This window comes from Toxotes jaculatrix, chromosome 10, assembly GCF_017976425.1.
Source record: "Toxotes jaculatrix isolate fToxJac2 chromosome 10, fToxJac2.pri, whole genome shotgun sequence".
NCBI lineage: Eukaryota > Metazoa > Chordata > Actinopteri > Toxotidae > Toxotes > Toxotes jaculatrix.
The window spans coordinates 18,052,834-18,066,620 of NC_054403.1; the positions used below are offsets into that span (position 1 = coordinate 18,052,834).

At 41.6% G+C, this 13,787-nt stretch overlaps 2 protein-coding genes across 8 annotated transcripts in view; one reads left to right on the forward strand and one right to left on the reverse strand.

The window, feature by feature from the left end:
- The first annotated feature begins 326 nt into the window (after positions 1 to 326).
- tex11 (testis expressed 11) lies at positions 327 to 9,647 on the forward strand. Its single transcript, XM_041048430.1, has 29 exons — positions 327 to 354; positions 1,362 to 1,474; positions 1,807 to 1,891; positions 2,030 to 2,109; positions 2,193 to 2,273; positions 2,383 to 2,502; positions 2,732 to 2,812; positions 2,925 to 3,010; positions 3,098 to 3,155; positions 3,246 to 3,341; positions 3,447 to 3,528; positions 3,908 to 3,986; positions 4,104 to 4,255; positions 4,399 to 4,484; positions 4,876 to 5,013; positions 5,208 to 5,310; positions 5,435 to 5,559; positions 5,691 to 5,776; positions 6,245 to 6,298; positions 6,447 to 6,487; positions 6,597 to 6,674; positions 6,800 to 6,870; positions 7,452 to 7,565; positions 7,775 to 7,847; positions 8,038 to 8,187; positions 8,290 to 8,398; positions 8,498 to 8,618; positions 9,195 to 9,362; positions 9,576 to 9,647. The coding sequence occupies exons 1-29, from the start codon at positions 327 to 329 to the stop codon at positions 9,645 to 9,647; spliced, it is 2,730 nt and encodes a 909-aa protein (XP_040904364.1).
- A 372-nt stretch (positions 9,648 to 10,019) lies between these two features.
- The window catches only part of dlg3 (discs, large homolog 3 (Drosophila)), a 75,407-nt gene continuing 71,639 nt past the window's right edge, over positions 10,020 to 13,787 (reverse strand). For all 7 annotated transcript variants that reach the window (XM_041047534.1, XM_041047536.1, XM_041047538.1 and 4 more), the window contains one exon: positions 10,020 to 13,239. In XM_041047534.1, the coding sequence (XP_040903468.1) occupies positions 13,133 to 13,239 (107 nt within the window). In that variant the 3' untranslated portion in view covers positions 10,020 to 13,132. The remainder of the gene's footprint in view (positions 13,240 to 13,787) is intronic.

The following is a 13,787-nucleotide window of genomic DNA, read 5'->3' on the forward strand; positions in this document are numbered from 1 at the left end:
AAAATAAATATCCCAAGGTAACATCAAGGTAGTTAGAGTATATACTGATGTCACTTAATGCTAGCTATCAGTAAAAATAAGCTTGGAAAATTCACATATAAATGTCGCTTAATGCAACCAAATATTATAATAACCAAATGGGCAATATCAACCAGTTATATTGTAAAACTAAGCTATGAACACATAAAGTCTCTCAAAGTTAACATGAATCCAAACTTTGATTTTGTTACCTTCAAGTCCTTCCGGGCACTGGTAACGCCTGTCAATCAAACCGTGACAAGCTAGCTTGACAAGCAGACAAGCTAGCCTGCGGTAAAACATACAATATGGAGCTGTTTGTTTCAACTGTGAAATGTGAGTAACTATCCCGTTCACTTGGACTTACTACTATTTGTTATACCAAGTACTGATTTAAGACAATTTAGGTCACAAAATCGCAGCTCTACTACAGTTAGTTAACATTACTCAATTTCAAAACCTAGCTAGGTCCAGCCTAGCTAAAAGTCAGCTACGTTACCATAGCTACCAAAGAGCTCCACTGATGCCTTTTACCTACGTTAGTCTAAAATTAATAAAAATTGATTTGTTTTACACTGGAATACAGCGGTATACAGAGTAATGTAACGACATAATTGTGACAAACTAACATTCATTTTATCCAGCCATTTTCTATACCGCTTATCCTCTTCACGGTCACGGGGCCGAGGGGCTGGACTTTGGGCGAGAGGCGGGCTACGCCTTGAAAGGTGGCCAGTCTATCACTGGGCTGACACAGGGTGATAAACAACCCTTCACTCTCACAATCATATGATACAGTTTAGAGTCGCCAATGAACCTAATCCATTCTAATCTTTGGACTGTGGGAGGAAACTAGAGTAGCCTGGAGAGTACGCCGGGGAGAGCAGGGGAAGAACATACACGTACACTCCACACCCCGACCCAACCTTCTTGTTGTGCTAACCACTGCACCTTCTTGCTTCCGGCTCACATGCCGACACCGTTACCTACCCACAGTCTATGTACCTACCAAACCCATTGAGGGCGCATTCAAATAAGCTAAAATTAGCTAATTAATGAGATTTTTTAAAAACAATAGCTTAACCTATTTATTATTATTATCTATTTCAATATACAATATTGACCATTTACTGTTATAAAGTCTCAACTTTTAAAAAAGTCTTCCCTCTTTATTTCATGTGGTTGAATACTTTGGGATCTGGTCAGGATAGTGGATAAAACAATATTGTGATATGTGCTTTACCTTGTCAGACATCACAGACCACTCATAGAGATGGCGTGTTTAGCTGTTGCCTTGTTCATGTCATGTCAACATGTCGCGATTTGTTTTTGCTCACATGCAGGTCTCACAGAGAACCTGCTGCAGAAACAGCCGACAGATTTTGATGAGGTGATAGAGAAACTCTTCTCTGAATTGACTGACCTAGAGGATTTCCCCAAAATACCAGAGCCACAGGTAGATACAAGTGTGAGAGAGTCTGACTATAGCCCACAGTTCTGGTCAGGGATCTGTGCTATCTCTATCTGTGCTGCTATACACCATGTAATGCTAACAAAGGTATTTCCTGGCATTTACTCTTTTGCCATACAGTGTAACTCTTGAGTTGGGTTCTGCCATAATTTACATGACTGTTGTAGTCAAGTTGCAAAGTTTTACATCAGATTTATATCTAGTTCTAAGTCAAAGATTCCTTTTTCTAATATAACATTATGTCACATTTAGGTGGTCAATAAGTTGGCAGAATTTTAAAGTTGCATGTATGCTTCAGTTTCTTACTTATATTACAGTTTGAGGAGTGTGCCATCCAGCTGTGGAACTGGGCAGTCACAAAGAATGTGGGCAACACTATAAGTATAAATCAGAAAGCCAAAGGTACACCTCTAATTACAGTATTTAATTTTACTGATGAGCATGACACTTGAAAATACTCAGACATATTATTTTGGGATTGCAAGCAGGGTTGGTCACAGTCATCTCACAGTCATTCAAATGTTCTCACCATCTTCACAGTGCGTCATGTCGCATGCTGTCTGCTGTACTGCTGTGAGCCTGAGAATCCAACAGAGGGCATCATCCGCAAGCAGATCCTGGTAAGCTGCACTGTGGGAGCCCTCTGTGAGTTCTCAGTATTTCAAGAGGACATAGACCGTTTGTCAGTGTCTAATCTTTACAGATGGCCAGCAAAACAGGGAGAACCTGGCTTGACTGCAAAAATCCCCAGATGGCAGATCGCTTCTTAAGGCTTGCTGTCAAGGTGAAGAAAAAAAACGAACACTCAGACTGATAGGGCTTAAATCTGTTTAAGTTTTGAGCAAACCAAAATATGGTGTCTTAACAAATTACTCAACATAAAATATCCCTAGAGCCTGGAGACCCTCTATAGCCAACTAACGTCCAGAGGTGATGGCGCAGCTGACATCACTTCATCCAAGGGGGATGTGGAGAAGGATCTGCTTCGAATTCTCTCATGCCAGGCAGAGTCGGTGAGCTGTGGCGCATGTGATGTTCAACACCTTCAATGTGAATATTTGTTCTTGTGATATTTGGCAGCTGAGGAAGTGCTATTCTGACAGACTTGCAGTGTGAAGTGTGAGACAGCTAAAATGTGAACTGAGACACAATGAGAGGGGAAAATCTCATTCTTTGCTAATAGGGAAAGTTATATTGTTTGCTGACATTTAACAAGAGGTTCAAGTCTCTGCTTCTTTGCAGGCCATAAGTCAAGGGAAAAACCGTGAGGCTGTGGTCTATATGCAACGCTGTAAAGACATGCTGCTGCGGCTGCCGAAAGATGTAAAAAACAGGCCTCTGTTACCGCTATAACAACACTATATATTGTTGTTTCATAATTTTCAGATAAATTGTTATTGAGGGTGTTAATTGTGAATCTATTTTCTGAATGCAGACTGCATACCTCTCCATAATGTGCTACAACTTTGGAATAGACACTTACAATCTGAGAAAGTTTGAGGACAGTGCATTTTGGTTGAGGTAAATGTTATGGTGTTTAATTTCAGCAGAGAAGTGCAGAGAAACAATGCAGTGGGAAAAGGTTTTGGATTCGTTTCTGTTTTTCAGCCAAAGCTACGACATTGGGAGAATGAATGTGAAATATGCCCCTGGATCTGAAGTCCAGGTAAGTACAAAATTTAGTTCAAGCAATGGGTACAAATTAAAATAGGATGTTTTAATTTTTTTTTTTCAATTTCAATTTCTCTCACAATAGGCTAAGGTTTTGAGGCTCCTTGCCACTGTTTATTTAGAGTGGGACTGTCAGAGGTTTCAGGAGAAGGCTCTTAATGCTGTCAACTTGGCCAACAAGGTGGGATATGAGAAATTGTTTCCACATTGTAATTTACAAATGCATTTAAAAAAAAAAAAAAAAAAAAAAAAGCTCTGTACCTAATTGCTCTGTGCAATTTGACAGGAATGTGTGAGCGATTCTGGGCTGTACTTAAAGATCAGAATACTCCTGAGATGTGGGGCCTCAGATGATCATATCAGAGAAGGTTAGTTATGATCAGACCTCACTGAATTATTTATACAGAACTTGATTAACATAGACAGCAGTGGAGTGTCTGTGGATGAGAGGTTAGAGAAGTAGATTCAAGAATGAAATGTTGCTAGTTTGAAGCTACTGGGGAAAATAGTGGATGGCTACTGATGAGTTTACTTGCTCCAGAAATATTCTAAGTCTCTACGGTGATGTAACTTCTCTCTCAGCTTTTATAAGTCAGGTCAGTTTTTCTCATAGAGCGGCTCAGTCTTCAGCAGTGGACGACTGCGCTTGCACTGGGACCCTCCTAAGTGTTAATGTGTGTGTATGGGTGAATGAAGAAAAGTTAAAAAATGCACATTACAAAGCAAATCGTAAAATTTTGTTTTCAGGACTTCATGAGATGCCTGAATCTGAGGTTTCTCTTGAAACGTGTCTGAGCACAGTGAAACTACTCATGTCTGAAGACAGGTAGAATTACAGCATCTTTGCAATCACATAATCACATAACATGTACACACATTTTCTCTATAGGAGCACTCAGACATATATTAACTAACTCTGAATGATATCTGTTTTGATTGTCAGAGAAGTGCTGGCATTTGAGTATTTGAAACGCCTATGTCAGCGATTTGAGTCGTCCCCTGACCTGGGAACTGCTCTTGTTTTGCACATTGAATTGCTGCTGCAGAGAGGCAAGGAGCTGCTGGGCAAACAGAAGATAGAGGATATTATCACTGGTACTTTTTTTTTCATTCCAGTTCTAGAATCCTCCAATTGGCTCCAATCAGAAAGTCTGATTTTAATAAAAATGAAATTAGTCCAAGTAATGCGCTGTAGCTGTGCCTCTGTATTAGTATAACCATTTTTTACACCCACACAGGCCACCATACAGGAAAACAGCTGACTCCAGAGGCCCTCACAAGTCTACATGTCATGCTGTGGGATAAAGCATCGAAACACTTTGAGGTATGCCAAATACAGCCTTGTTTGTCTTTTCATTATTAGGATATATTATAGTGTCTACACATGAGTGTAGTTGTCATGGTAGCTCAGTGATTAGCAAAGTTGCCTCATAGCAAGATGCCTGGTGGGCCGCAGTTGGCCCACTTACCTCTGTGGAATTTGCATGTTTTTTTCTGTGTGCGTGAGGGTTTTTTTTTTTTTGGGTGCTATGGTTTCCTTAAAACACAAAGACATGTATGTCAGGAACGCTCTTCCACTGCATTTGAACAAAGTACTGGCCTCAGAACTAGTGTTAGTCCTTGATCACTGCATTGAAGCTTCCTACTGCTAATAAAATAGAATAGATTTGTTGTTGCAGGTATGTTATTTACTTAATCTTTATGTTTCTGTCCAGGCCAGGAACTATTCTGAGGCTCTGCAGTGGTATAACTACTCCCTGAGTTTCTTTAAGGCAGGTCAGATGGAGCCCAACTTAGCCAAACTGCAGAGGAATAGAGCTTCCTGTTTCCTGCAGCTAAAGCAACTGGAAAAGGTGAGGCAACCCGAGCCACAACAGCAAGTCACTGAAATAAATGTCCAGTGGCTGCATTTCATAGTACGTTCTAGAACTCACCAGGTAGTTTGTCTGTGTCTGTTTGTCAGTACAGTAGTCCTGCCACATTTTACGTTTTACAGTTTACGTGTATGAAGTATGTGTGCATGTAAAGGAAAACCTGTGTCTATCAGGCCAAAGAGGCAGTTAAAGAAGCAGAGAGATGTGATCCTGACAGCATTTTCACCCACTTCAGTGTATACAAGATGGCTCTGCAGGAGAACAATGTGAAGAAAGGTATCTACAAAATATAACATTTGTAATGCATATACAATAAAAAGCATGCATGGCAGCAGTGTTGGACTTTAGTTATAGCTACATTTTCAGCTTCTTTGGTGATGAGGCTGTTTTTTTGTACCAGCTGCCGAGGCTGTGAATGCAATGGGACGTCTGTCCAAGTGTCCTGTAACCCGTGAGGACGGACTGCTGGTATCTGAAAATGCTGCTTCCAGTCTCCTCAGTCTGGCTGCTCAGATTGCTTTGGAGGTAGCACTCATCACGGGACTCCTCACTCAATTCTGTACACCAGCTTTTTTGGAGGGCTGTTTTTTTTGGAGTGATGAAAATGGAGGGTGGTGGTATTAATGATGATGACGATGCTTGTCCCCATGTGACAGAATGAACAGCAAGAAACGGCCATGAAGGCACTGGAGAGTTTGTGTGAAAGCTCCAAAGATGAAGCTCAGGTTCTGACTGCTCTCAGGTGTGTGAGACGTGAGATACATCCAAAACATACAAATGGAGAGTTTAATAACAAAACAATTTTCAAAAAGTTACGTTTAAATATAGATCAGGCTGTTTTACAGAGGACACGTAACCTTGATATTAACCTTTAAGTTTTCTTATAGTACAGTTTAGATTTTGGGAACAGAAATATTGACCCGTGAATTTCCAGATTTTTATATGATCTATTTCGAAGCATTCAGTGTTCACGTGTTCATGTAGACGCGTAAACAAAACATAATGGTCGAGTTTCACACATAAAGTGACAACATTTAGTAGAGACGGCTCATGTGTTGAGAGATTGTAGCAAGTCTGTTAGTTTCCCATACACCTCTATGATCCACTGACCTATATTCTCTTGCTTCTCCAAAAGTGTGTCTCTGTATAATACAGTTAGTAGGTGAAAGAAAGGAGGTCAACACCAGTTTCTCCATTCATCTTTTTATAGGTGTTTGGTTCGACTCGTGCTCTCCACAATAGAAAGAACAAGTGATGAGTTGAGGTGAGAGGAAGGGAAAGTATGTGCGATTATGGACTCAACTCTTTACAGGATTGCATTGTTATACTAGCAGAATTATATAGTATTGATGATGCTGCTTTTAATAACCTTAAAAAAACAGATTTACCTTTACTACCTTAACTCCATGTAGTCACGCAAGTTTGGATATCCTGCTGCCATACCTAAAAATGGGTGAGTATGTATGCAGCATGGGTTGAATTGCATTTTGGGAAGCAATGTCCCAGCGACAGTACGTGCTCTGCGTCATAACCCGCTTATGTTTTGTTTGCCATCACTGCAGCTCTGCAGAAAGTTTCACACCAGTCACACATGGCTGTTGAGCAACGCACAGATGAAGCTAACTGGTTCAGGAAGATTGGTACTAAGACTCTCTCTCTCTCCTTGTCACTTCAATCTGACATGGTATGCTATCACTTAAATCTTCGAGCACTTTCATTTTGTCTGTGTGTGTGTGTGTGTGTGTGTGTATTATCCTTGTTACAGCTTGGAACTCGGCTCTGCAGTGCGAGAGCAGCCCTGACAGAATGAGGGATTTCTTTGTGCTCTCTTACCAGGCAAGTAGCCTTATTGGCTTTGTCAGGTGAATTAATCAATATCTACAGTACGTGGGTGTAGATCAATAACACCTGAACAGGGATTTAACATTGCTTTAGAAAGATAAACATATCAGTTTAAGACAAAGAATCATAGTGACCCACAATGATCCCATCCTGATAGTTACCTCTGTCCTCTGATCTCACCTTTAGCAGAACATACCTGTAATCGCACATGGATTTTTCCTTTATTTCTCCATGAGAGGTTGACTGAATGCACATACCTGATTTAAATACATGCATTCATTCCTGACAACACTATACAATGAGAAGCTTCTGCTGTTGGTTTATGAACACGTTTCATATGTTTCACATATTTTAATGGAAATCATTAAAAAGGAGAGAGAATGTTTTCCAGTTCTCTCTCACCACAAATTTTTCAGTTTGTCTTGTGCTCAAAGCCAAAGGCCTTCAGATCACAAGCTACTGCGTTCTTATTCTGAAACAGCCATCTTACCTCTGGTTTACTACAATCCAAACTGAAACACACTATCATGCTTAATTCCTTTGTGAAACATTTGTGCTTCTGTGTGAACCCGCAGCTCTCCCAGCTGTGCCCTCCTGATCGCCCATTGCTCATGGGCCAGAAAACATGTCTGCTGATGGCTGCTGCTGCCTCTTTGGAGCTCTGCAGGAAGTCTCCTCACTCTGACCAGGTGTGCCACCCACTCCCTCTGCCCATCTCCTACATTTAGCACCCTCTCTATCCACATGGATGGAAATTTACCAAGACCGATGAAGAGGAGAGGTGACTAACCACATTAGTGGCGTAGGTGTTTCATTTTAATCCTTTGAAGATGAACCGAACACTAGGTGGCAATGATGAATCTCGAGTTTTTGTGTTGTGTTTTTGCTGGGTTCACAGACTGAGGAGCTCACTCAGGCTCTGGAGCACATTCAGATCTGCTGGGAGGTCTGGAAAACCCTGAAAGCATCAGGTACTTTAAGTAGCTACACTGTCCAAACAACAGCCATCTTTCTTTTTTTGTACATATAATCTAACATCTTTAAAATAAAAAAATCATATTACAGATTATACAGGTTATAAGGAAGCAAAGATCTCATTTTTCAGGTCTTCCATGAATAAAAATGCAGTTAAAGAAGTGTATTCTCAACATGTATTTACAGGAAGTTTCCCAGTGGACTCAACAGACACACTGCTCCTGCTGTACGAATTTGAAGCTCGTGCTAAGCTGAATGACCCCAAGGTTGAGACAGTACTGGAGTCTGTCCTGGAGCTTGAAAATGTTGAAACCAAGGTGCTAGAGATCATTGCAGGTAACAAAAAAACCCAAACAAACCTTTGCTGACATGTGTAAAGAAACAGGCACATTCTAGGATTTGCAGTAAGCTGGCATCTTTTTTTTTTTCTATATGTAGCCTTAGCAATGGAGCCTCCAGCCCACTTCCCTCTGCTGTGTAAGAAGGCCTTGAGGGTTGCTCTCTCTCTGCACAAGAAACAACCACAGGCTGACCTGGCCCGCTGCAGGCATTACCCACAACTACTCTGCATGAAAATAAGTGAAAAAAAGTGCTTGTTAGGATGAAAGGATTTCTGATTGTGTGACTGTTTGTGTCCTGGTCTTAGTAAGTGTATTCACAGTCTGATCAAGCTGTCCCTCCCAAGTGGTGTGTCAGAGGTGGAGGTCCATGTGCTCGAGGAGGTGTGGGACTACTACGAGGAGGCCCTGTCCATCATTGCAGCCGCAGTGAGTCTGTGCCAATCACACGCCGCCATCCCTCGGCTCCCACCTCCTGTTCCCTCCAACCGAACTGCTGCCTGCTATATAATTAACCCCCTCTCTTCCACTCCATGCCTGCCTGCTGTTCTAGAAGCCTCTTTTTATCAATGGGCTTTCAGCCGCACTTCAATTAGCAGATGCTTCCATTCACCACCCCCTTCCTGCCAATTTGAATGTTAATGTGCTGTACAAGTCATCACACTGCCGGTGAGCTGCAGCTCTGAAAGAGGCATCAAATTATTGAGACATTACACAGCTTTAGAGGCAGTGCATATTTCCCCTTTCATATTGAGTTATTACTCGAAAGCTCTGGAATTCTTTGGATCAAAGTGAAAGCCCTAGATTAAAGTGTCGTGAAAAACATTAACATTAAGCATTAGTAAAGGTTAACATAGAGTAGAACAGGATTGGATGAAAGCTAGTAATGTTACTCACAAGCTTATACCCACTATAAACACAGATTTCCTTCCGTATACAAGCGAGTCAACCAGGTGGCCTCCGTTAAATGGCCTTTTGAACATCTCTCCGCGCTCTCCTCTGTAGCCAGACGACTTCCCAGAGATGGAGACCCTTTGGTTGCTGACTCGGGCTTGGAACACGGGGGTACTGCTGTACAGCCTGGCTCAGTATCCCGAGGCTGAGAAGTGGTGTGGCCTCGCCATGAGCTTCGTCTGCCACCTGGGGTCCCTGCAGGAGAGCTACCAGACACAGGTACGGGCCTGGTGGAGAGAAAGGGAGGAGGATAAGGGAGACATGGGTGGTCGCAGCAGTGAAGCATAACAGAGCCTGAATAATCCTGCTAGTTAGGGAAATGTGACGAATGTTTTGGCCCAAGACATATACAGGTTTTATGCAGAATTAACATAACTATCATTGCAGCCAAGAGGTTTTTAAGTTATGCAGTTGTTTCTTGTGTACGCACAGATGTCTGGTCTCTACAGTGAAATCTTGGACAGGTTGGACAAAGCCAAGAAGAACCTCATCATGGAGGAGTAATCAAACTGGAACAGGTCAGCTGTTGTCAGCCTGGTGTTAACTGCCTGTACTGAGAGTGACCTTTAATTGATTCATTTCCATTTTGTTTGTTGCAGCTAAATGTTATTAATGTGTTAAAATGTTCATCACATATTCCACAAATTGCATCTTTAAATCTGTGTAATTGCGGGGCATCTTAGTCGCCTAGTGGTTAAGACACATTTGTTCCAGGTTTGATTTTGGAACGAGACTTTTGTTGCATGTCTCCTGTCAATAAAGGCTGAAATGCCAACAAACAATCTTAAAAAAAAATAAATAGTACAAGTGTAATAAATCAAATATTTCCAAACCCACTCAGGTAAAGCAGAATAACAAGCACATCAAAATCATAACTGAGTCACATATTTTATTTTCAAACAAATAAACTCTTGCCAAGTCCCAAAATAAAACCCAAACAAAAGTTGCAGGACTGTGTTCCCTCATGACTAGGACAGGGAAGACCATGAGGCCAAGTGTCCTGATAGGCTGTACCACCTGCAGTGACAGGAAGGAAACTACTGTACAATCAAAGGGTTCATGTTTGCAAGCACTTACTGCACAGATGTGCTATAACATAAACATCATCACCCAAAAGTACAAACAAGAACCCTGACCCCCCCCCCCACCCAAAAAATAAAAGCATATATGTCATCATTTCTCTCATCAGAACAAAGACCCTCATCAATTATACACACACAGAGGCATTCAGGTTCCATCTTGTTATATACCACAACCTCAGTGGAAAGAGTAAAATGAAATCAAGTTCTTTGGGCTTTGACATGGCTGACTGAGGTATGAATACCACACACATTGTTAACAGTCAGCTGTATTTCAACTAAACACCAGAGAGGATCAATTCTAAACTTCTAATGATGTATTGATCAATGCTCCTGGTTTCTGTGATATTGTATAGGTTTCTGCCTGCATCTCTTTTTAATTATTTTACAATATATATTTTTTTTTAAATCTATACACCCAGACACGTTCCACAAGAAATCACATGTAGACAGGCCCTATTTGAGGGAATTGAATTCCCAACTGACTAGTTAAGTGTTCCAATAGGCATTTGAAGAGAAATACCAACAATACAGCACATTTGTATGGAAATTATATCTCAAGAGTAGCTCAAACTTTACTTACCTGACATTTGTGGTCTATAAAACATGTTTGTCCCAGTCTGATTCACACATGCATGAAGCACAGGTGAGGGGGAACTGCTGGGGGCTTATTTACATTGTACAGCTACCACACCCTTTGAAACAGTCTGCAAGCAGTTTATAAATGGCTCTGTTCCCTTCGGTTATTCCCTGAACTCTGGTTTTGACACAGGTAATGACAGCTGGTTTAGCAGTGGTGCCTGGCAGGTGGGCACACCTGTTCAGAAAATGCCTGCAGGTACAGGTGCTCTGTGGGTGGGAGAGAGCAGGGGGACCCAGAGGTCTAGGTTACCACTTCTTGTTGGGTCTGGCTCTCATAGGAGAAAAAGAAAAAAAAAAAAAATCCCCTTGCGCGCTTCAAAAAAGCTGAGGAGGAAAGCGAGGACGTTCACAAGATCGGGGGCCACGGTATTCCTTCTTCAGACGTGCCCTCTCACATGCACACATCAACATACAGTGCCAAGCTCTGCATGGAGGGCAGGGGTGGAGCAGGTCATTTCAATCCTGGTGAAGCCATGATACAGCCAACTCAAAGGCCACCACACCGATGGCCTCGAACAAGCTCCCCGCCTCCCAAAAAAAGACAAATAATATAACCTGATCAAACGCCTTTAACTAAGTGGCAATACCTTGAGTACTTGTTCGTGCTGTGAACTTTATGTGTCATCGCCCAAACGTGGCCTTTCAGTCGCAGGGGAAATGGTATCTGTACGTTAAGATTCCTGAGCTGGTCTAGCTCACCCCAGACACACTAAGAGCTCAACACAGTGGTTCAGCACCTGCCAACAACAGATTCATTAAGAATTCATGTGTTTATGGATACACAAAGCATTTAGGTTTAATCAAACCCAACTTTAGTGTTGTTTTTTTTGGTAGGGGGACAGGGGGACAATCCAAAACAGGTTATATTGACTCTTTAATTGTTAGGACATCCAATACAATTATTGTCTTGTTCTACCCGTTTTAAGGCCACCATCATGGCGGCAGATAGGACAGTACCATGTGACCATTCAATCAGAAGAGAATCCTCTTGGAAGGCAGAGAGTGTAATAGGGTGGTCTGCTGCTCAACATGAGTTAGGAGGCTCTGGCTGTCCAAACTGTTATAAAATGGCCAAATTTTTTAATTACACAGCAAAAAGGTTGAAATACAGGGGAGAAAAGGCGCCCACAGAGGTGAGACTTTGTTTTATCTATTGCACTCGAGTCAAGCCTCCTGGCAGTCGGAGGACACAGAAAGTAAGGAAAGATGAGAACGCTTCCTCTCTTTTCCTTCCTTGTCAATTGTGTGCAGCCTCCCTCACAGACAACAGGTAGTCACAAAACAGAATTTGTATTTGATGTAAGGCAGTTTGGTGTTTTGCAGAGAGCCCAGTTACACTTCTCTACCCCCATCCTTTACACAGAGCAGCTAAAAACCACAAGCAAAAAATCCCACAAAGAAAAAAAAAAAAAAAAATCTATCAGCCCTCCAAATTGACAATTCTAGTGAAGTGTAAAATGTGTAGTTTTTTTAATATGTAGTAAAATCTCAGTAGGATTTTATCGTTTATCTTGTGATTTCATAATATAAATGTAGAGATTCACAACGCATTTCTTCCTCTTGATCTGCCTCCCGAGATGTCTTTATCAGCTGCAGCACAGACAACTGGCAGACGACCAAACAGCAAGCTGGTTTGTGATAAATAGATCACCAGTTTGTAGGCTCCTCCACTAATTTCCTCAGTCATTATAAACAAGAGAGATGACTCCTTGAACAGTACCATCAGCAGGGCTCGATTTTATCCAGTCTTTTTAGAAAAAAAAAAAACAAAGACAAAAAAACAAAAAACAAAAAACCCTTAGTTGGTCTTCAACTTCTCATCTTGCGTGTCTTTTTAGATGTGATTTTGATGAACATTTACAAAGTGTTCCAACTCGGTATGATTTGTCTCTGTTCCCCTGCAACTTCTTTTTGAATCCCAACTCCTCTCTCCAGATTTCTGTAAAACATTCTGATCTTCAGTCAGTCCCAGTTCACAAAAGGATTTATTCCTTTTCCCTTTTGTTTTCATGTGACAAATTCCTTTGGAATGGCATTTCCAGTCTTGAATGGATTTGTTGAGAAACTCATGCAGGGGTGTGCACAGTCACAGTAATGGTGATAAGACTTCTTTTTCATTTAGAGAGTAACATAATGATGACACTAAAACTTGATATGAAACATATCTGCAAAAAGGAGGGGAGGGGGGCAGGGCTATCTGGACTTGGGTGGGATCTCTGGGAGGCAGGAGGGGAGCTCTGCACCGACGCAGAGGGGACGGCAAGGAGCTCAGAGCTTCTCTGAGGAGGGGATCCAGATGTAGGGACCAGACTGCTCCTCAATGATTAGCTTGATTTTGTTGTAGATCTCCTCTAGTGAGTCACCCTGTACAATAGCTGGAGACACAAATATATTTGTTGACTGCATCGAAACTGGGGCTGATGTCAATGAGCAGATAAGACAGAAAACTAATCAGCAGCAATTTTGATAATCGATTAATTATTTCAGTTGTTCAATGAAGCAAAAAATGCCAAGTATTTGCTGGTGCAAACTTTTTGAACGAGAGAATTTCCCTGAGATACCATTAATCCCGGGAGACCAGAGTCCTCATCACTACGGTACTACGTAAAACCACATTTGTGTATCTTTGTGTATCAGTCACAGACTCTCGCTCTCCTGTCGGGCTCATGGAGCAGTCAGAATCATGTTCTCTGACAGTTAGCATTGTTCAGACTGTCTTTTTGTGCTTATCATCTGTGACAGCCATAATTTTAGGCTGTTTGACAGATTTTCTCCCTGGTTCATTTCTGCAGTAAAGACAAGAGGAGACGCTATGAATTTGTTTTCAGTCATCATGAATTTATTTCCTTTGTGGCAGCAAAACACCTTGCACAAGCTCTCAGAAGCTCCTGCGGGTTAACCTTAGCTAACAAAGCGTCTCCTC

What these genes read in the sequence shown, in the direction of transcription:
- tex11 (XM_041048430.1), top strand. Translation starts at nt 327, where the DNA reads ATGGAGCTGTTTGTTTCAACTGTGAAAT. An exon ending in TCTTAAGGCTTGCTGTCAAG is followed by an intron (nt 2,274 to 2,382) that starts GTGAAGAAAAAA and finishes AAATATCCCTAG; the next exon opens with AGCCTGGAGACCCTCTATAG. An exon ending in AGATGATCATATCAGAGAAG is followed by an intron (nt 3,529 to 3,907) that starts GTTAGTTATGAT and finishes TTTTGTTTTCAG; the next exon opens with GACTTCATGAGATGCCTGAA.